At 53.9% G+C, this 18,546-nt stretch overlaps 3 protein-coding genes across 6 annotated transcripts; 1 reads left to right on the top strand and 2 right to left on the bottom strand.

The window, feature by feature from the left end:
• Positions 1-1,326: 1,326 nt before the first annotated feature.
• TWNK (twinkle mtDNA helicase) lies at positions 1,327-6,283 on the bottom strand. Its single transcript, XM_008144192.3, has 5 exons — positions 4,526-6,283; positions 4,107-4,347; positions 3,838-3,945; positions 3,431-3,572; positions 1,327-2,527 (listed from the first exon to the last, which is right to left on the bottom strand). Exons 1-5 carry the CDS (start codon positions 5,766-5,768, stop codon positions 2,213-2,215), a joined length of 2,049 nt encoding a protein of 682 aa, XP_008142414.1. The 5' UTR covers positions 5,769-6,283; the 3' UTR covers positions 1,327-2,212.
• A 68-nt stretch (positions 6,284-6,351) lies between these two features.
• MRPL43 (mitochondrial ribosomal protein L43) lies at positions 6,352-7,570 on the top strand. Its single transcript, XM_008144404.3, has 3 exons — positions 6,352-6,541; positions 6,649-6,755; positions 6,880-7,570. Exons 1-3 carry the CDS (start codon positions 6,411-6,413, stop codon positions 7,119-7,121), a joined length of 480 nt encoding a protein of 159 aa, XP_008142626.2. The 5' UTR covers positions 6,352-6,410; the 3' UTR covers positions 7,122-7,570.
• A 503-nt stretch (positions 7,571-8,073) lies between these two features.
• Positions 8,074-18,494, bottom strand: SEMA4G (semaphorin 4G). 4 transcript variants are annotated; one of them, XR_008558702.1, is made up of 16 exons: positions 18,040-18,494; positions 17,797-17,945; positions 17,454-17,516; positions 14,739-14,837; positions 14,535-14,628; positions 14,275-14,388; positions 13,902-14,071; positions 13,649-13,818; positions 13,208-13,352; positions 12,823-13,045; positions 12,310-12,425; positions 12,012-12,172; positions 11,750-11,811; positions 10,111-10,370; positions 8,864-9,401; positions 8,074-8,162 (listed from the first exon to the last, which is right to left on the bottom strand). XR_008558702.1 is itself a non-coding variant. In XM_054728747.1 (16 exons), exons 1-16 carry the CDS (start codon positions 18,161-18,163, stop codon positions 9,079-9,081), a joined length of 2,148 nt encoding a protein of 715 aa, XP_054584722.1. In that variant the 5' UTR covers positions 18,164-18,494; the 3' UTR covers positions 8,807-9,078. The 4 variants fall into 4 exon arrangements, 3 of the variants coding, with proteins under 3 accessions (XP_054584722.1, XP_054584721.1, XP_054584719.1); XM_054728747.1 differs by lacking the exon at positions 8,074-8,162 and having other exon boundaries at positions 8,807-9,188; positions 9,314-9,401; XM_054728746.1 differs by lacking the exon at positions 8,074-8,162 and having other exon boundaries at positions 8,807-9,401.
• Between the last annotated feature and the right edge of the window lie 52 nt (positions 18,495-18,546).

Below are 18,546 nucleotides of genomic sequence, written 5' to 3'. Positions count from 1 at the left end.
CATTCTGGTTTGTGCTATGTGGGGGTGTCTGCTAGAAGAATGGGGCAAGACAAACAGACAAGTCCTCTATCCCCAATTCACAGAGATCTCACAAAGTTCCCTTAATGCAAACCCCTAGAGGATTTCCTGAGAACACGTCAGGCATTCTAGGGAGACCAGAATGTGGAACCCATGTCCTTATAGGTAGGACTGACCTGGTAGTGTACATCTGGAAGGCATGGCTGACATTCAGTGTTAGAGACCTTGGATGAGGCCTAGACCAGCCAGCGGCGGCTGGGAATGATTACCGCAGGATTAGGAGGCCTGGCTCCAGCCAGTCTGGGAGAGACCCCCAAGAAGGGAGGCCCTGGAGGAGCTCTCTCCTCCCTTCCCCCTGGTTCTTCCCCCACAGAAAACAGCTTTGCTCTGTCTGTTTCAGGAGACAATTGTAGCCATAGTTCTCACACATAAAAGACCAGAGACCCCAGGGTTCCTTCTACAGGGTTCCAGAAGCCCCTTCTTAGGTTGACAGGGAAACCTTGATAAGGCAGCCCTGCTTCAGAGAGGGAACCAGTCTCCCAACCTTACAAAAGGATTCTTTCTCCCCAGACCCTTCAGAACGTCTTGCATTCTCACACTTGCAGGCAAATCTAAAGGGAAACTGGGACTTTAGGGTATCAGAGGAAATGAGATGCAGGTGTCATCATTTAGGAATATTTCTGACAGGGTCTCTCATATTTTCCCATCTCCTTGTTAAAAATGAGGAATCCTATACCTCTCCTCGAACTTCTATAATTAGAAATGTCTGTGTGTGTGTGTGTGTGTGTGTGTGTGTGTGTGTGTGGACTGGGATGAGAGAATGGCCAAGTTTCCGCTTTTTCAAACAAGAGCCCTATGTGTTTCAACACACACTAACAAGAGATACGCTAAGAAGGTACAGGAGGGTGAAAATGGACGGGGGCCAGATAAGAATACGTTGAGCCTGAGTCCACATTGAGAGGTCAGTGAGTGGCTCATGTCAGGGAGAGACAGCAGGTCAGGCAGAGCCCAGGCATATGTTCTGGTGACCTACACCTCTGAGAGGGATATGAAGATCCTCAGGGGAAATAGGGATAAAGAGGCACCATCCTGTCTTCCCTAGGCCAAGAAGAGGTGGAAAGGAGTGTGTGTGTGTGAAGGCCCTTTCATGCTTTTGCTTCCTTGGGAGCACACAGCTCAGACAGGAGGGGACCCATCCACTCCCAATTCAGAGTGAGAAAATCCAGTTGACTGGGGAGACACCTAGTGGACAAATAAGAAGTACAGAAACAAAGGCAATGAGAAAAAAAAAAATTATTTTTTTTTTTTTTCAGTAAAACTGGGCAAGGTTCTACAAAAAGTTAAGCCTGCATCCACTCAAGTGGTCAGAGGCAGCATCCCATACGATCAGTGTCCAGGCGGCAGGCGCTCTGGGCTCACAGCTTCCTTCCATGGCTCTCTGGCCAAGCTTCCCCTTCCATTACAGGGCCCTGAGGTTACAGAGCCAAGGACCTGGGATCCAATGATAGTGAGTGCACCACACAGCAGGCTCCAGAGGGGGAGCAGAGGAGCTTGGCACCCACCATGTCACCCTTTGGCTCCGAGAGCCTAAGCTGGAATTTTGGCAAGACGTCTCCTATTCTCCAGGTTCAGGGGGCCTGACTTCACTGCTTTGAACTCAACTTGCTCATTCCCAGCTCAGGGCCTCTATATTTACTTTTCCTTCTACCTGGGTCCCTCTTTCTCCAGATGTCCACAGGCTCAATACGAGTTCTTTAGGCCCCAGCTCAACTGTCTTCTGTTCAGAGACACCTTTTCAGACCTTAATCTAAACAGCCTGTAAGCACTCTCGCATTACTATTTTATTTCTCAGATCGCATTTTTCACTACCTGAAATGATGTTTTGTGTTTATTTGCCCATTAACTTATCTTGTCCTCTCACCAGATTGCATTCTCAATGGAAGGAGGGACTTCATCTCTCTTGTCAGTGCTGTATTCCCGGGATCTAGAACAAAGCCTGGCACACAGTAGTTTCTCAAATATCTGCTGAACTGAATTCTCACTAGGGGACCCTGCCCTAGGCTAGGCCCCGCACACTGAGAAGGGCCCATAGTTTAGGACCACAGGACAGGCAGTCCTAGCAGAGGGCCAAGACAGAGTCTATGCCCCAGCCTGTCCTGTCAGGCTCGCTCCAGTGTCCTGCTCTGTACCTCCTTCATCTTGAGAGTTTGGAGGGGTCTGGCTGGTTGGGGGCCTCACCCGAGCAAGTTTCAGAGTTCTGGGGGACAGCCCCCTTTTTACCAGAAGAGGACTTTTTGGCCACCAGGCCGTTGTCATCCTTGATCTTCTTGAGCCGGGCCTTGCTCTTTGGTGGTATGGAGAAGGTGAGAGAGCTCTTGTTGAACTCAAGTGGGAAGACACCTACATCTCCATCAAAACGGTTCTTGGACACCTGCAGGTATCGTTTCCCTGGCCCAGTTACCAGCTTCCTGTCCTGCAGGATCAGAACATTGTCCGCTTCCTGGCTTGCCTGAGGGACAGGGAGCAGAGGATGAAGGAGCAGTGAGAAGACGTATGAGAGAAGCAGAAAGGAAGGTTGAGCGTGCAGGGAGAAGTGGCAAGAATGGGGAAAGGAAATAGTACTTTCCCTTTTCATCAAAGCTTTTTGAACTATTGACCATGATACTGGGGCCACTTGAGTTTCAGTTCCTTAGCAATCTTGCTACCATCCCCAGATTTTGTACCTGCTGTTCCCTCTGCTTGTAACACTTCTCCTGCACAGCCCATTACCCCACTAAACCCCAGTTTCTTATCATTGAGGTCTTAGTCTAAATGACCATTCTTGATCCCCATAAATAAAGAAGGCACCACCATCTTTCCACTTCCGTGTTATTCTCTTCCCCGGCTCCATGTCTGTTTCACCGTAGCACATGGTCTGTGCTCCTCATCCTGTATTCCCTGTGCCCAGCCCAGGCCTGGCATGTAATAGGCATTCAGTGTACCTCGGAAGCTCCAGGATTGGGCTGGTCCTGCTGCCCAGAAGGCCCTCCTTTTTAGTTATTAAACACCTACTATTGGCCAAAAGTCAACCCAACCTTTACTGACACCTCCTCTGGGAAGTCTCCCCAGATACCCCAGGATGACTCAGATGTCTTTTCTCTTTGTTCCCCAAGTACCTGTACCACCTATCATAGCTTTTGTCACACTGAGTTGTAATCACTGTCTCACTGTTTTCCCCTCTAGATGATGTGAGCTCCTGGAGGGTAAGGAGGGCAAAGGACCAACAATTATTCGCCTTTATATTCCTCCTGTCATGGCCCCAGCTGCCTCTTGCAGATGAAGTCAAGATGATTTAAGGCTGACTGAGGACTATGCCTGGTCACACGTGCCCCCTCTACTTTCCAAAGCTTAGGCTCCTCTAAAGGTCACTTACTTTGGCTGAACCAAAAATGGATGCTGTCTGCAGTTCCTTATCATCATCCTCCTTCCGGGGATGAATGACCAGTGTCACATGGCAGCTACTGTCTGTCGCAAACTTCCGAAAAGCCCCAACGATGTAGTCTTGAGCTGCAATCCTGCACCCACCCCAACAAAGCAAAGAGGTTATCAGATATCGACAGGACCAGAATATACACATACTCTTGATTCATTCACATCTCCACAAAGCACCACCACCCCACTCCACTCTTCTTTACCCAAGGACCCACACTTAGGTCCCTGTCCATACTTTGTCTGCACACGTGTCAGAAAACAAGAGAGTGCAGTGTGTGTGCCTAGGGGCCAGCTGCCTAAGAAGACATGTGTGTTCAAGTGGGTTCCAGATAGACAAAAGGATGTCACCTGTCCGTGGACAGCTGCTCGTGACCCATCATGAACTGCAGATTGTCGATGACTACATGACAAATGTCATAGACATAGACTGCATGCTGCATTGTGTCTATTACAGTCCTGGGAAGAAGAAGAGGCAATGAAATCAAGAGTCAATTACAAGTAGTCTCCCATCCAACCCAGGCAGAAAGCCAGCATTCTGAAAACCCCAGGGTCTGTTCTCCTGCTCCACCCCCCGCCCCCCCGCCATTCTTTGAAAACCCCAGGCCCGGGAATCTTACCTGATGCTCTGCTGCCCATGGAAAGTCATAAAATAGAGGGGTAGGTCCTCGAAGCGGTCGGCCCACTCATCGTATTTGTCCAGTTGCTCTTCCAGCCGCCCCAGAGCAAACTGTGTTAGCATGATCCGAGCTAATCTCACGTTGCTGATCTCAAAGCTACCCCACAGCGTGTTCACCCCCTGGGTACACAAATCTAGGGCATACTCACTGATGAATGTCGTCTTTCCACTGCCTGTTGGCCCTGCAGGGGGGTTGAACACAGACCTGGGTGAGGGAGAGAAGTCCCACCCTTGAAACCAAGACATGGAGCAGGGCCTCAAAGTTGGGAGGAAAAGCCTCCTCAACATTTACAGCAGTCCAAACCCACATGTCCCCTGATCCTCTGCCACCACCCAAGCAGTGATTTCCCAAAGGGTAACCTGTAAAGACTGTCAGCTCGCCCTTCCGATGGCCCTTCAAGAGACGACTGAGGTCTGGGAAGCGGCTCCAGCGAACGCCAGCTGCCTGCTCCACATTTGACAGTTCTCCTAGTACCTCCTCCCGAAGTTGCCGGAAAGACACAATAGACTTGTGCCAAGCGGGCAGGGCAGAACGCAGAATTCGAGAAAGATTTAAGCCTCGGTTTAGGGCCTCCAGGGGACGGGGATGCTGGTCCCCAGGCCGCACCAAGGAGCATCGCTTGGGGTTCAGTTTTCGGGCAAACAACTTGGCAGCTTCCCAGGACCGAAGGTCATCCCCAAGCCAGAGCACGATACGTCGGAACTGTTCGAGGTAAGGGAGTAAGGCAGGGGGCAAGCAGGCTGTTCCTCGGGGAAGGGCAAGGGTGGGCAGCCCTGTGGCTTGGTTTAAGGCCAGGCAGTCCAGCTCACGACTCGTCAGTACCACCTCAACATCTCGACGGCTGATCAGCGGTAATCCAAACAGATTGTGGTAGGCACCAGGCCGAGGAATGGTGGTCTCCACATAGTGCACTCCATCCCCTTGGCCTTCAGCCCCTAGGAGCTTTAGGCCTCGTAATCCCAAACCTCCAGGGGAGAACCAGGGGAAGACAAGGCTTCGAGCGGGCCGCAGATACCGCACACTGAAACGCTTGAGTGTGTCGTCTGTCACTTTGGTAAGGCCAAACATCACACGAGCCAGCTGTGCCTCCTCCGGATCAGGCAGTTCCCAGAGAGGTACTGCTCGGTCCCAGATCCTCCGGATCTCCTCACTGTCCTCAGCTCCCGGGCCTTCACTGAGCAGGATTCCCTCTCTATCTCCATCCCCACGCCCTTCCACGCTAGCCTGGAAGTCTTCCCAGCTCCCCTCCGCTAGGCTGGTCATGCAGAGGAAGCGGCCTGTGGTCTTGTTAATGAAGAGGCTGAAGGAAGTGGTAGCACCAGTCTGATCCTTGAGCTGCGAGGCTCCCAGAAAGGGGCTGGGTGCCCGCAGGCAGCTGTGGCCATCCTGGAAGGGGATCCCATGTGCCCGCAAATACTGGCGGATTTCAGTTGCAGTTACAGGCAACACTGGTACCTCCGGGGCTGGGAGAGCCTCCTTCCTGTACCGCCTTCGCGGAGGGCCTGGGACCAAGCTTCGAGGCAGGCCCCTCCAACCCATCCACTTCCCGCGCAGGGACAGCAGGATACGGAGCGGGTACACGCTTCGGAGAAGGACCCACATTCCTGGTCAAATGGAGGAAGCCGCTACTTCAAAAATGCCTTAGGTGCCTGGTCCAGGTCCCTTCAGTGATCAGACCCTAGGGGTGCCCCACATAGCACTCCTAAGAGCTCACTCCGGGTGGCTTCTCTCTTTCTTCAAACTCCTCCCTCATAAACACCTCTCTGGATCCTCTTCGGCCCTTCTACATGGCTACCTCTACCCGAGGCCATCTGCACGATCCTTGCACGTCTCTGCCCCTGTCTGGCTCCTTCACAGCTTCTCCCATCGCAGCCCCTCACCGATTATGGTTCCTCCAGATCAGATCTCCACCACCACTGCCCTCCACAGAGTCTCTGCGCCGTGCTCAGCTCCACAGCCCTCTGCGTCCTTTCTGTGGCCCCTCCGCTCTAGATCCCCAAAGTAGTGGCTCTCTTCGTGCCCCCCGCTCCGGTTCACCCGCGGGAATCTCCGCGCTCCGACCCTGGCACAGGGTTACCACCCCCGTCCCATGACTTTCGCTCGCAACGTGGGTCACTCGCACGCGCCACACGCCAGGACCTCGGAATCAAAACTCCCCGGGGCTCGTGTCCCCGGAACCGGAAGCCCAGGGTAGCCCCGCCCCCTCCCCTCGAGTCGGGGCTCGGCGGCCTGGGCGCTGCAGGCATGACGGCGCGCGGGACTCCGAGCCGCTTCCTGACCAGCGTGCTCCACAACGGGCTGGGCCGCTACGTGCAGCAGCTGCAGCGTCTGAGCTTCAGCCTCAGCCGCGACGCGCCCTCGTCCCGCGGCGCCAGGTGAGCGCGCGAAGGACGCGGGGCGGGGGGGGGGGGGGGGGTGCGACTCCCGGCAGAGGTCGCCCGGGTCAGGGGTCACCGTGCTCACTCTTTCGGGGGTTTCTCAGGGAGTTCGTGGAACAGGAGGTGGCCGACTTCGCCCGACAGAACCCGGGGGTCGTCATATACGTGAACGCGCGGCCGTGTTTCGTGCCCAGAGTCGTGGCCGAATACCGTGAGTGGGCCGGGCGGGGGCTGCGGGCGGCCTGCGGGGGAGCGGGGCGGGGCGGGCCCGTTTTCTTCCCCTCCTCTGAGGTCTGACCGGCCCGCCGCCTCTCACCCCACCTCCCTTCTGCCAGTGAACGGGGCTGTGCGTGAGGAGAGCCTCAACGCCAAGTCGGTGGAGGAGGTCACGGCACTGGTGAAGAAGCTAGCGAACCAGTCGGGCTTGGACATAATCCGCATCCGCAAGCCCTTCCACACGGACAGCCCTAGCATCCAGGGCCAGTGGCACCCCTTCACCAACAAACCGACGACGCGGGGCGGGCTGCGCCCCCGAGAGGCCCAGGATCCTGCCCCAGCCCAGGCGCAAGCGCAGTGAAGAGTTGCCCCGACTCCAGTCGCGGTGAAGGTGGTTCCTCCTCGTTTGGTTCAGGGGGTGACCGCCCAGACAGACAGATGGAGCCCACGAAAGAGAAAGTTGATGCCAAAACTTTTGCTTGGGACAGAGAGCTGCCCGTTTCTTTTTGGTGCCCACTGTGAGGGGCAAGGACTTTGTGTCTCTTAATTATCCAGTTGGCATTACTCAAACCTGAGAGTCTTCTAGGCTCTTCCTGGGCCCTCCTTTTTGAAATCCAAATTGATAATCGTGATCTCAAGTCACAGTGAGGGATGTCCAGGCTGGCTTCTGAAGAATCTCTGATGTCCTATTTCTGCAACCACTGAGCTAGAGAGAGCTAGCACCTTCTCTGCTGTGAACCTGGCACTGGGCTAGGCTATATGAGTGTGTGTACATTGCAAAACTGAGATTAATAAACTTGCCCACAGTCACACCTGTCTTACTTCAAAATATTTTAAGTATATATTTTAAGCACAACCCCATTTTTCATTATCATAAAACCAGAAGCGGGGCATATAATAAACCTTTCAGGATGCTTAATATCAAAGGCCATGTAATTAATCTAGGCCTGACCCTTGGAGAGAATGATTCTCAGGGTTACTGGTAAATGGGGAGCATCTTCTAGGGGTTTAGCTAAAAAAAAAAAAAAGTGGGGACGATGGTGAGGATAAGAGGTAGGAGGTAAAAACCTAGAAACCTTTATATGAATTCTTGAACCACTCTATACTTTTGTTATGCCCTTAATGCCATGATCAATTACTAGTGAGAGCCTTAACAAAGGACAGCCAGGATGGAAGCTGAGGATCCCAATTTCCTCTGCAAATGGTTTTGTGGGGAGCAGACCTAACCCTGCTGCAGCACTATCCCATAGACTCAGGAGCCTGTCCCCTGGTGATCAGGGGAAGGCCAGTTTAGACCAAGCAGACTGCTCATAGTCATGGGGAAAAGAGGGTATTTATTAACCAACAGAGGGTGGAGGAGCGGAGTCCAGGCTCCCCACTGTCACATGTCCATTCCACCCACCTGTGGGGGGGAGGGGGGATTGGGGACATTCCTAAAGAGTATAACCATCTCACAATAAATACATTCATTGTGGGGGAGAGGTGGGAGAGGATGGGTGAAGGGCAGTAAAAATCCGTGGGATTCCACGTTCTCAGCTACAAAAATAACAGTCATCCTCACCCAAGGGAATGGGGGAGCTCAGTCAGGATTTGATTGTCCCATTTGGGCCTGGAGACTTCAGAGGCCACTGGACCCTAAAAGTGCCCCGGTGAGGTAGGACAGGGGTGGAGCCAAGCATCCAAACTCCCAGCCTCTGCCCTTTGCATAGTTCCAAGAACAGGCTTCATGTGCCAGGTGAGTTATCAGATCTTTCTTCCTCCTGCTCTGATCTAGGGATAGCACATGCTTGGTCCCCAAAAGGGAGGCTGGCTCATTGAGTGCAGTGTGGGTTGCCCGTCCTAGGGAAGTGTCTACAAGGACAGCTACACCAGAGAGGGCTCTCTCTTTGAAATGTCCAGGGACCAAACCTGATAGACAGGCCTGAGGCAGCAAGAGGAGGCTCAGAAGGTGCATGTGAGTGGAAATGTAAGCACGTGTATGTGAGGGACATGCCTAGAACTCTGCCTCTGTCACTCTCGAGAGTGACTAAGGGCATGGGGGTTAAGGGGGAGGGCTGAGGCATAAGGGCTGCACATTAAGGGAGGAGAATGATGCAGTCTTACCTCCCGCCGCTGGCCTGTTCCCAAGTTCTTGACAGAGGTCACCATAGGGGCTGGGACTAGGGAAGAGGACTAGATAGGATGGGATGTGGCAATTGGGAGGGAACCCAAAGCCCAGAAAAAGGGATGAAATAAGAATGCACCGGAAGGTGGGGGTGGGGGCCTGCAGCCCAGCTGGTAGACATTCTTCCATGTGTGCATGTGAATGTACGTAGGGCTCAAGTGGCTCTTTTGGCTACAGAGGTCTTGTCTGGTGTCAGGACCATCCAGCACATGGGGCCATGCGGAGGATGGTGACATTGAGGCCATCTGGACCTGCAAGCCCTGCCTGAGAGAAAGAGGAAGGATTTGAGCAGATGAATGGGGCAGGAGGGTGGGGTCCTCTCCTCCCAATGCTCAGGTTAAAGGAATAGGAGCTGGGGCTGGGGCTGAAGAACCTGAGGGAGCACCTACCTCTGAGGAGAACCAGTTGGCCTGGGCTGCTCACAGATGGGTCTGTGGAGACTGAGGGGACTTTGGCTGGGCCTGACTCTGGCCAGCCCTATAGGGACATCAAAAGTTAGAAGGGTCTGGAGTTGGGGGGCGGGGGGCGGTGAAGGTAGGGCTGTGTTGGAAGGCAGCAGCCCAGCCTGGGCGGACAGGCTGGTGGGAAGAGCATTTGTCCTGGGACGCTGGGCTCAGACAGAGCTCTCATCCAGGTGCTCTACGAGCTGTGTGTGCTTCCTCTTCTCCAGAATGCGGCTGAGCTCCTCAGCGAAGGAGCAGGGCCCTGTGGGCACTCCATTGTTGCTCTGCCTCAGGAGCATGTAGCTGTTGCCATTCATCCTGCGCAGCCGGCTGGGCAATGCCACCAGCCCATTGGTCAGCTCAGCTGGTGGGGGTGGTGGTGGTGGAGGCGGTGGGGCTGGGGCTCCTTCCCCCGGAATGATTTGGAGACAGCCACTCTCTAGGCCCCCAGCCCCCTCCCCATCGTCACCCTCATCTTCCTCTCCTGGACACTGGCCTGAGACTGTCTGCAGCTGCACAGCAGAGCCCCCTGCCCTGCCAGCCCGACCCAGTGAGTATTTCCGTCGGTGCCCTCGTCTGCCGCCCCGAAGACAGGCCACATAGAGGAGGGAGGAAGCCAGGATGAGGCAGAGGCCACCAAGTGCAGCGATGGCTAGCACATAGAGCAGCCTTACATCAGGTGCCAATTGTGCCCCAGGCATGGCAGGGGCTTGTGGAGCCGGGGCAGGAGTGGCAGGCCGTACCACGAGGCTGTAGGAGGTCAGCAGGGTGCGGAGGCCATTCTCCTCAGCGTAGCACTCGTAGTTGCCACTGTGCTCAGGCTGTGTGTCTGTCACCAGCAAACCATCCACGCCTACACGGTAGCCACCCTGCCCATCACTCAGGCCCATGCTTCCATTGAGCAGCCACAAGGCCCGGGCCAGGTTGGATGGCTGGTCACAGGGCAGGAGGACATCATCACCCCGGAGCACAGTGCGTGTCTTCACTGGTGGTGGCGGCGGCCCTGGAGAGAGGAGGGGACAGGAGGAGCAGTCAGTGCCTGCCAATCCTAGGGAAGGCACTGGAGGTGGCAAGCCAGATGGCGCACTGCTGTGTCCCCAGCACCAAGCACAGAATCTGGAATCACGGTGACAACTGGCCAAGCTCTGCATTTTTGCTCACACAGAAGGCACACATTGGCCCTTCCCTGTGGTTTCCATTCCTGCCATCTGCTGGTGATGCCTAATCTCTACCTCCAGCACAGAGTTCTCTCCTGAGCATCAGACTTGAATATCTCCCACATGCTGGGCATCAACTTGAGTCTCTTGTACATGTCACAGGAACTAAGGCTAAAGCCTCTGTCTCAAACTACACCAAATCTTTTCCTCGAATTGTTATCACTGCGCACAGCATTACCAGCTACCAGGTGCTTCAGTCAGAAACCTGGGGGTCTCCCTTGCCTCTCACCTGCCCCCACCCCCTCACCTTTGTATTAACGCTCACCCAAGATCCTGCTTATGGAATCTATCCCAGACCTGTTCACTCCTCTCCTTCCCCATCTGCTGGCCCACTCTGGTCCCCATCTAACCCATGCAGCAGTGGGGTGACCTTTTAAAAACATTCAACTGGTCATGCCACTCCCCTGTCTTCGCGTGGTCCCTGCCCACTTCTCCAGCCTCTCGTTGCTCAAACACACCAAGCTCACTCTGGCTGCTGTTCCCTCTACTTGGGTGACATCCCTCTCCCAGTGGCCCCCACTTGCCTGGTTAACTTGAGGGGAGAGCATAGCAGTGATCAAAAGCACAAACTCCAGTCTGACTGCTGGGCACAGGTTCCAATTCTGACCCTGCCGCTTAACACCTGATTGACTTTGGTCAGTTTACTTATTCTCCCTGTGCCTCAGAGAGGTTGTCCCTTGTGGGGATGATGATAATGGCACCTCTCTTATGGGAATGCTGAGAGAATAAATGGGATTGTATATGTGAATGCCCGGCACACAGTAAGTACTCAGTACATATTAGCTATTATTATTAACTTTTGCTCTTCATATATCATCTCAGTCATCTGATCTTCCTTGGGGAAGTACCCATTATCCTTCATACCCTTGTCATTGCTGTAATTATTTCTTTTGTAACAAAAACCAGTGGAAATAATTATAATTAATTGTGTGATTGAGGGATTGCCAGCCCCTCCTCCCTCCACTTGGCTGTAAGCTCCTGAAGTGAGCATGTTTCCTCATTTATAATTCTTTTGGGCAACAAATGTTTGTTGAGCACTTACTCTGTGCCTGAATCTGAAAGCACACAGACACAGCCATTCAGATACATACATGTACATACATACAAGTTGTGTAAATGGTAAGGAGGACAGCAAGACCCACACACATCCGTGAATATCACTTACCTGTGTCCCTGTTGCCTTCACAGCCTCGGTTTCCTCTCTCTATATCCTGTATCAATGCTGTCCTGGAGACAGAAGACCAGGACTCATGAACAAGGGAACTGGGCTTCAGGTCCCCCAGTGGAGGGGTCAATAGGGCTGTTACCAACAACTGGTTCCCACTCCCCCTACAGCTGGCAGGCCTTCCTGTTCCCCTCAGGTTCTGAGTCCCTGGGCACATGGGACCCTTACATCCCCTACCACTTCCCACCTGCTACCCTGAGACCTGTTCGCTATGATGGTGGTCTCCATGCAGGCATGAGTGCTGGGGTCCCAGCCACAGTAAGGGTCCCGGGCCAGGATGCAGTCGTAGCAGGAGCGATAGCGGGAACAGCTGGACAGTGGTAGTTGGATGACTCCACTAGGGGCCCCCACATAGAGGCTATGCTGGGAGCCAGAGAGGACAGCTAGTGAGCAACAACCCCACTCCCACTTACAGACACATACACAGCCAATGCCCAGCCCCCCCCCCCAACCCTCCTATTCTGGCAAGACCATTTTGAGGGTCACGAGTCAGGGGTTACCTGCATCGGAGAGATGACCAGATTCTCCACAGATTGGGGTTCCTTGAACACTTGTGTCTCTTCGATAATGTGCATCCCAGAGCCCAGGACCACAGCCTTGTGGATCCAGCCATCAGCTGGTATGAAAAGGAAGGTCAGATCCCAGCAATGGAATCTGCTCTTGGCCCCCTGCAGTAGCCTAATGGGACCAGCTCGGGGGTCATGAGGTCAGGGACAGGATTCAGCCAGTAGCAGTGGGCCCTCAGGACATTGGGAACTCTGGGCTTGTCATGGCAGGAATTGAGTTAAGAAGCATTAGTGATCAGGGTCAAATATCATTGTGGTTGGTGACAGGAGTCAGAAGTCACCAAAACCAGGTGTTCACTGGGGGCCAATAGCGAGTATTCACTGAAGAATCAACATAAATGGTTACCAGGGTTTTGTGATCAAGGGTCATCAAGGGACTAGAGGTCAACAGGGATCAATGGACAGGTCAGCAGTCACCAGAGGGCTTAGGCCAGGGGTCAGAAGCACCTGTGCTCAGAAAGAGCAGGTCATAGGTGGGTCCAGCAGGCGTGGTGACAGGTGTCCCTGTGAGGTGTGTGTAACGCACGCTGCGCTTGAGCAGCAAGGGCCGTCCACGTGTGGGCACCACGGGCCGAGCCATCAGTGGGTGCAACTTCACAAAGTCCAGGACCAGCGATGGCAAGTCCTGGGATGAGTTGTAGCCTTGACTGCGCAATGAATCTGTGATGCACTGGGGTGGGGGACAGAGGTGGTGAACTTCAGGACTCCCCACAAGGATCCTACTCTCCCAGGGGTTTTGTCCTCCTGCCTGTGCTCCCCACAGGGCCAGACCCTCCAGTCCCTCCCAGGGGTTCTGTCTACTGAGCACCCTACCCCAGGCCTGCTCCCTCACCGAGCCAGGCCGGGGCTCCGGCACCCCACCCTCATAACGGCCCCAGCGCCGGACACCATCCTGATATTCCATGTAGGGGCCTGCAAAGACGGCTTGCACCTCCGTCAGGTCATAGCGGCAGATGGCTGAGGCCTCCAGGGTCTTCCTAGGGATAATACATAGGGGAGAGGGCTGAGTCACACTGAGTGGAGCCTGCCTGTCTGCCACCTGCCCAGCCTGTAGCCCACTGTTACCCTGGTTAACCCCAGCTCCAGGCCCATAGGGCCTCCTGAGGGTCAGTAGGCCACTGTGGCCTCCAGCCCCAGGCTAGCTAGACATGCTTGAAATTCTTTCTCTGCAGCCAGACCTCCCCACAATGGATCCTGTCTTATCCTCAGTAACCTCTGCTCCAGCCCCTGTGCTGTCCCCAGTTTCTTGCCTCCCCACTGTCCCTGCACTGACCACTGTGTGGTCAGCGTGAAGGCCGCATAGAAGTGTGTGCGGGCTGAGGTGTCAGCGTCCAGGCTGCAGACACCACGTAGTGTCTCATACTGTGGAATGTGGCAGATGAGACGCGCCTTTAAGAAGGAGGTCCACTTCTTCTGTAGGATCTTCCTCCCTCCCAGATCTCCCTGGTGAGGCAGGGGCATGGGGTCAGGGGCCAGGGTCAGTGGTTCAGCCTCTACACCCTTGCCCCCACCTCAGTCCTACTCACTTTGCACACACGGGCCACACGGGCCACACGATGGCTGCTGCGGCTCTGAGCAAAGCCGCCAGAGCCCTCCTCCGCGGCCCGCTCCGTGAAGAAGTAGTAAACTTTGTCATCGTCACCCACCGCACTGGCCTTGCTCTCCCGCACCAGGATGGAGAACACGAACTCAGCATCTGTGGGTCGGGCGGTTCAAGTGGCTTCAGAGACATCTCACGTGTCTTCCCCCTCCCACCCTGGTCCTAACCCCTCACTCAACAATACACAGGAATAGGCAGGCTCACCTGGGGATCTGGGGATAGGATGGTCAACTGCCCAAGGGAATAAAGATGAAGAAATAGTCCCTGCCCCCCATCATCCTGAGCCTCATCCTCCTAACCATTGAGCCAGTGCATGGGTGCCTCCTCAGTCCTCAGGGAGTGCGGATGGCGGCTCCGGCGGATGTCAGGAATGCTCCGGAATTCATACCGTGTGGCTGTGTAGAGGCCTCCATCTGGGGTAGGGACATACCAGGCATGAGACATGTCACATACAACAAGGCACATAACGCACATGGTGGCAAGTCCTAGCAATGACATCTATGTCCATCACACAGCATGCATGTGGATGAGGGAGGAGTGGGGAGGAGGGCATGCTCACCGATGATGAGGCCTGTGAAGCCACGGGCTGGGTCATAAGGACACTTCTCCTTCCCCTCCTCGAAGCTGGTTGGCAAGGTGAAGGCCTCAGCATCCTGGGGGAATGAGAGTTCAGAAGTCAGTGGTTCCAAGGAAAGGCAGGGCCCAAGGTCAGACCAGTCTGGGGTCAAGGACCAGTGATCATGCCTGGGACAGGCATACTCACAATGGCTGCACAGAGGGGCTGGAAGGCATGAGTCCCACACGCGTAGAGGTGGGTGGCATTGAGACGCTGTAGAAACCGCACATGGTTGAAGCACTCGGTCTGTGGGGTAGGTAGGGGAGGGCCGTGAGCCCTGGGCCTCCCTAGAGGCCTCTTCCATTAGTCCAGCTTGGTAGTCTGGCTCTTATCCCCACTCACAGGACTCACAGTTCTTTCCAAGATCCCATTGCCCAGAACACAGAATATTCCCTGGAACTTGCTCTCCTTTGGCCTCCCAAGGGCATGACTCCTCTTCTCCCCTCTAGCTCTTTTTTTTAAAAAATATATTTTTTATTGAGTTCAGAGAGGAAATGAGAGGGAGAGAGAGATAGAAACATCAATGATGAGAGGGAATCATTGATGGGCTGCCTCCTGCATGCCCCCTACTGGGAATCGAGCCTGCAACCCGGCAAGAGCCCTTGACCAGAATCAAACCTGGGAACCTTCAGTCTGCAGGCCGATGTTCTATCCACCAAGCCAACCAGCTAGGGCCCCTCTATCGCTTATATTACACTATATACTCTACCATCTTCTCCTGAACCATCAGTTCAGGTACTCTCGGGCTCTCCCCACCCTGACATGCTTCTCTCACATCTCAGCAATGTCCCCCAATCCTGGAGCTCCCTTTTGGAGTGAACCTACCCTATCTATCCTCAGGCTCCAGCCCTCTCTCCACCTGATATTTCCAGACACATCAAACTCACCTTGTCAGAAAGCAAGTTCATCCCCTCCTCCCTAACCTGCATCTTCCCTCCTAAACCTGCTCATCCAGTCTTTCCCTCCTTTCTTCCTCCCTGCATCCTACTCAGTCCAGAAACCAGGAGTCATCGTTGCTGCTTCCCATTCCTTCACCCCCACATTCAGACCTGCTCCCTCATGAAACGTCCCTTTGTCCTAAATGTCTCTTGACTTGGTCCACGGCCCCTACCTGAGTCCAAATTACCACCAGCAACTCTTCCCTGAATTACTGCAGCAACTACCTGACAGCACTGCCAACCATCCATCACTCTTTATAAGAAAATGACTCATTTATTCAATGAAGAGGGAATATGTGCACACAGTGTACAATTCAAAAGGTACAAAGGAATATGTTGTAAACAGAGTCTCCTTTTTATCCCTGTTGCTTCAAAAGAGACTGCTGTTACCATTGTCTAGAGTTTCCTTCCAGAGATATTCTACCAATCAGCATATTCTTGCAACCCACTTTTTCCAAGGCATTTTTAAACATCTAAACCAGATCATGTCACTGCTATATTTAAAAAGCCTTCAATGGCTCACCAGAGTCCTGAACATAGGGTCCGACATGCTCCTGTCGCTGCCCCTGACGCTGGCCTCACCCTACTCCATCCACACCCTGGCCTTCTCTGCCCATCAAATGCCTTAAGCTACTACCCCCTTGACTTCTTTGCCTTGTTAATGGCTCCTCCTCCTGCCTCTTAGCCGGGGTTTGAATCCACGCAGGCGTCTTTGTCTCATCCGGCTCCCTCACTGGGTGCAGTATTTTGGCATCCATCCCTCCTCTCCACCAGCCTGCTCAGGCCTCCCTCCTCTGACCCACACCATGCCCCCAACCTCCCTACTGCCTTTCCAGCCTTCAGACTCCATTTGAATCCATCTGAGGCCTGGGGCTGGATAACTATTCCTATAGTAAGTAATGCTTCCTCAAGATGTTTACATTAATAAAGGCAGGGCGGAGGAATTCCGTAGTCAAATAAGGTGGAAACCACAGGTTAAAACCTACCTTTACCGGGAACTTCCTAGAGCCTTAAGGGTGTTGCTATGCATTATGGGATTGAGCATGCAGCATTTCCCAAACTCATCTGACAGTTAAATCCCTCTTTTGAAAATTAACGTTCCCCAGCATATGTTTTGGGAAATGTTCTGTAGACCCAAAGTGTGGTCCAGGGACTAACAGTGTCAGCTTCACCTGGGAGCGCGTTAAGAATTGCAGAATCTTGAGCCTTCTGGGTGAGGGTGCCCACTGTCCCAGAATAAAATCCAAATCCCCAGCTGGGCGTTTGCAGCCCTTTGTGACCTGGGCTCCACCTGCCTCCCAGCCCCATTTTCCATCCACGCGGCACCAGGAGGCAGCCTGTGATGAAAGCTCCAAGAGGCACCTCTTTAAACACAGCTGCCCCGGAACCACTCCTGACTCACCGAATCAGAATCCCTGGGTCAGTGGACCTTGGGAATGCATATTTTTAAAAGCTCCCCGGATGGAACTGTTACATAGTCAGACATGGGACCCCTGCAGACAGAAAGAGCTGACACTTCACCAACACCCCTCCATGGAATACTGGGTACTTGAGCTATTCCTTGACCAAAACCTCATTTTCCTCATCTCTAAAATGGAGAACAATACTATTTCACAGGGTTATTTTAGAATCAGGTGAGATAATAGCTGTCAGCACTTACTAGAGATTAATTATTGTTATCATGGTTGTTATTTTGGAGCCCAGAGGAAATTAAGATGCCATCACAGACCAAGCTAATAGGTCACCAGATGTTTGAATCAGAAGTGCTGTGCCCAGGGCTTGCCACTCCAGTAGCACTTACAGTGTTTATTGCGGTTGCTGCAACTGACTGGCTGATTGTTACCTCTCCCTCTGTGTTCTCGACCCTGATATCCCCAATGGAGGAGGAGGAGGAGGGGAGCTGGGGACGGGGCAGACCACATACCTGATTGTTTTTTCCTTTTTGATGACATTTGCTTTGCATCTCCGGGGAGGCCTCCCAGTGGATCTGGAGAGGGGGGAAAGGGGACAAAGGCTGATGCACTGACCCCAATACCCTTGCCCTTCTCTATTACCTGTGAGACCAGGTGATAGGACCCCAGGAAATGGGGGACATTGGGGTGGGGGTTTCAGGAGGAGCATTGGGTGTAAAAGAGACCTGGGCTGGGAAGGGCAGGACTGTCTGACCAGGGAGCCATGGAAGGCTGCAGAGTTTTCAGGAAATTGAGGCCCTGGGGAGCTGGATGAAGCTGGAGACCCTCTGGGTGGTCCAGGTTTCAGGGGCTGACCTCTTTGTGAGCCCCGTCTCCTATGTCGTGGGCATTGAGAGAGAACAGGGCGCCCCGGGCTCCCACCAGCAGCCTTGCTGAGGCCTCTTCCAGCAGCAGTGTTGAGTAGTTCTGGGCGGGGCCCTTGAAGTGCCGGGTCCCAGAGAGCTCTGGGGAGAGCAGGAGCTGTGAGCCCAGTTCTTGGCCTGCCCCCAGCCCCAGCCCCAGCTCCTGCTGCCTTTTGAGGTGGGGAGTTGGTCTAACCTTCATAGGGGATAGTCATCCGCGGGGTGGCATCTAGTTCTCTGGATGGTCTTCGTGGCGAGGGTCCGGGGACTGCAGTTGCTGTGAGGACACTCAGGAGAAGGGGCCAGAGCCTCCCCCACATCTTCCTGGGGAAGCCCAGACCAACAAGACCCCCAAGGGGAGCCAGGGCCAGAGTCAGTGGGATGATGGGAAGAATAGTCACAGGGGTCAAGGTCCAGGGAGAGCACTTGGAAGGTCAGGGGTCAAGGGGCCAGGGAGGGTCCTGGAATCGGGGGGACATGGAATCATAGGGTTGTATGGCCATGGAATCCAAGGTAAGAGGTCAGAGGATCACACGCTGCCTGTCTGCATCAAAGACAAACTCCATGGTGAGAGCGAGTTGTTGGGTCATAGAGGGGTTGTAGGTCACTGATGAGGTTTCCCTGCCTGGACAGCAGGGCTAGTCCGGGTTCTCTGAGATCTGGTTTCTGAGGAAAGAAAAAAAAAAGAAAGAAACACAGGAAA

The sequence above is a fragment of the Eptesicus fuscus genome, chromosome 17 (genome assembly GCF_027574615.1).
Source record: "Eptesicus fuscus isolate TK198812 chromosome 17, DD_ASM_mEF_20220401, whole genome shotgun sequence".
In the NCBI taxonomy this organism is placed as follows: domain Eukaryota; kingdom Metazoa; phylum Chordata; class Mammalia; order Chiroptera; family Vespertilionidae; genus Eptesicus; species Eptesicus fuscus.
Note: the sequence above shows the minus strand (reverse complement) of the source record. Positions and strands in the feature narration are given on the sequence as shown.

Bases quoted from the DNA above. Each gene is read 5' to 3' on its own strand.
- TWNK (XM_008144192.3), bottom strand. From the start codon at position 5,768: ATGTGGGTCCTTCTCCGAAGCGTGTACCCGCTCCGTATCCTGCTGTCC. The intron at 3,946-4,106 runs GTAAGATTCCCG...TCTTCTTCCCAG, and splicing joins CATGGGCAGCAGAGCATCAG to GACTGTAATAGACACAATGC. The intron at 2,528-3,430 runs GTAAGTGACCTT...CCTGTCCCTCAG, and splicing joins CCATTTTTGGTTCAGCCAAA to GCAAGCCAGGAAGCGGACAA.
- MRPL43 (XM_008144404.3), top strand. From the start codon at position 6,411: ATGACGGCGCGCGGGACTCCGAGCCGCTTCCTGACCAGCGTGCTCCAC. The intron at 6,542-6,648 runs GTGAGCGCGCGA...GGGGTTTCTCAG, and splicing joins CCCTCGTCCCGCGGCGCCAG to GGAGTTCGTGGAACAGGAGG. The intron at 6,756-6,879 runs GTGAGTGGGCCG...CCCTTCTGCCAG, and splicing joins CAGAGTCGTGGCCGAATACC to TGAACGGGGCTGTGCGTGAG.
- SEMA4G (XM_054728744.1), bottom strand. From the start codon at position 18,163: ATGTGGGGGAGGCTCTGGCCCCTTCTCCTGAGTGTCCTCACAGCAACT. The intron at 17,946-18,039 runs GTTAGACCAACT...TGCTCTCCCCAG, and splicing joins GATGACTATCCCCTATGAAG to AGCTCTCTGGGACCCGGCAC. The intron at 14,838-17,453 runs GTATGTGGTCTG...CCTACCCCACAG, and splicing joins AAAAAGGAAAAAACAATCAG to ACCGAGTGCTTCAACCATGT.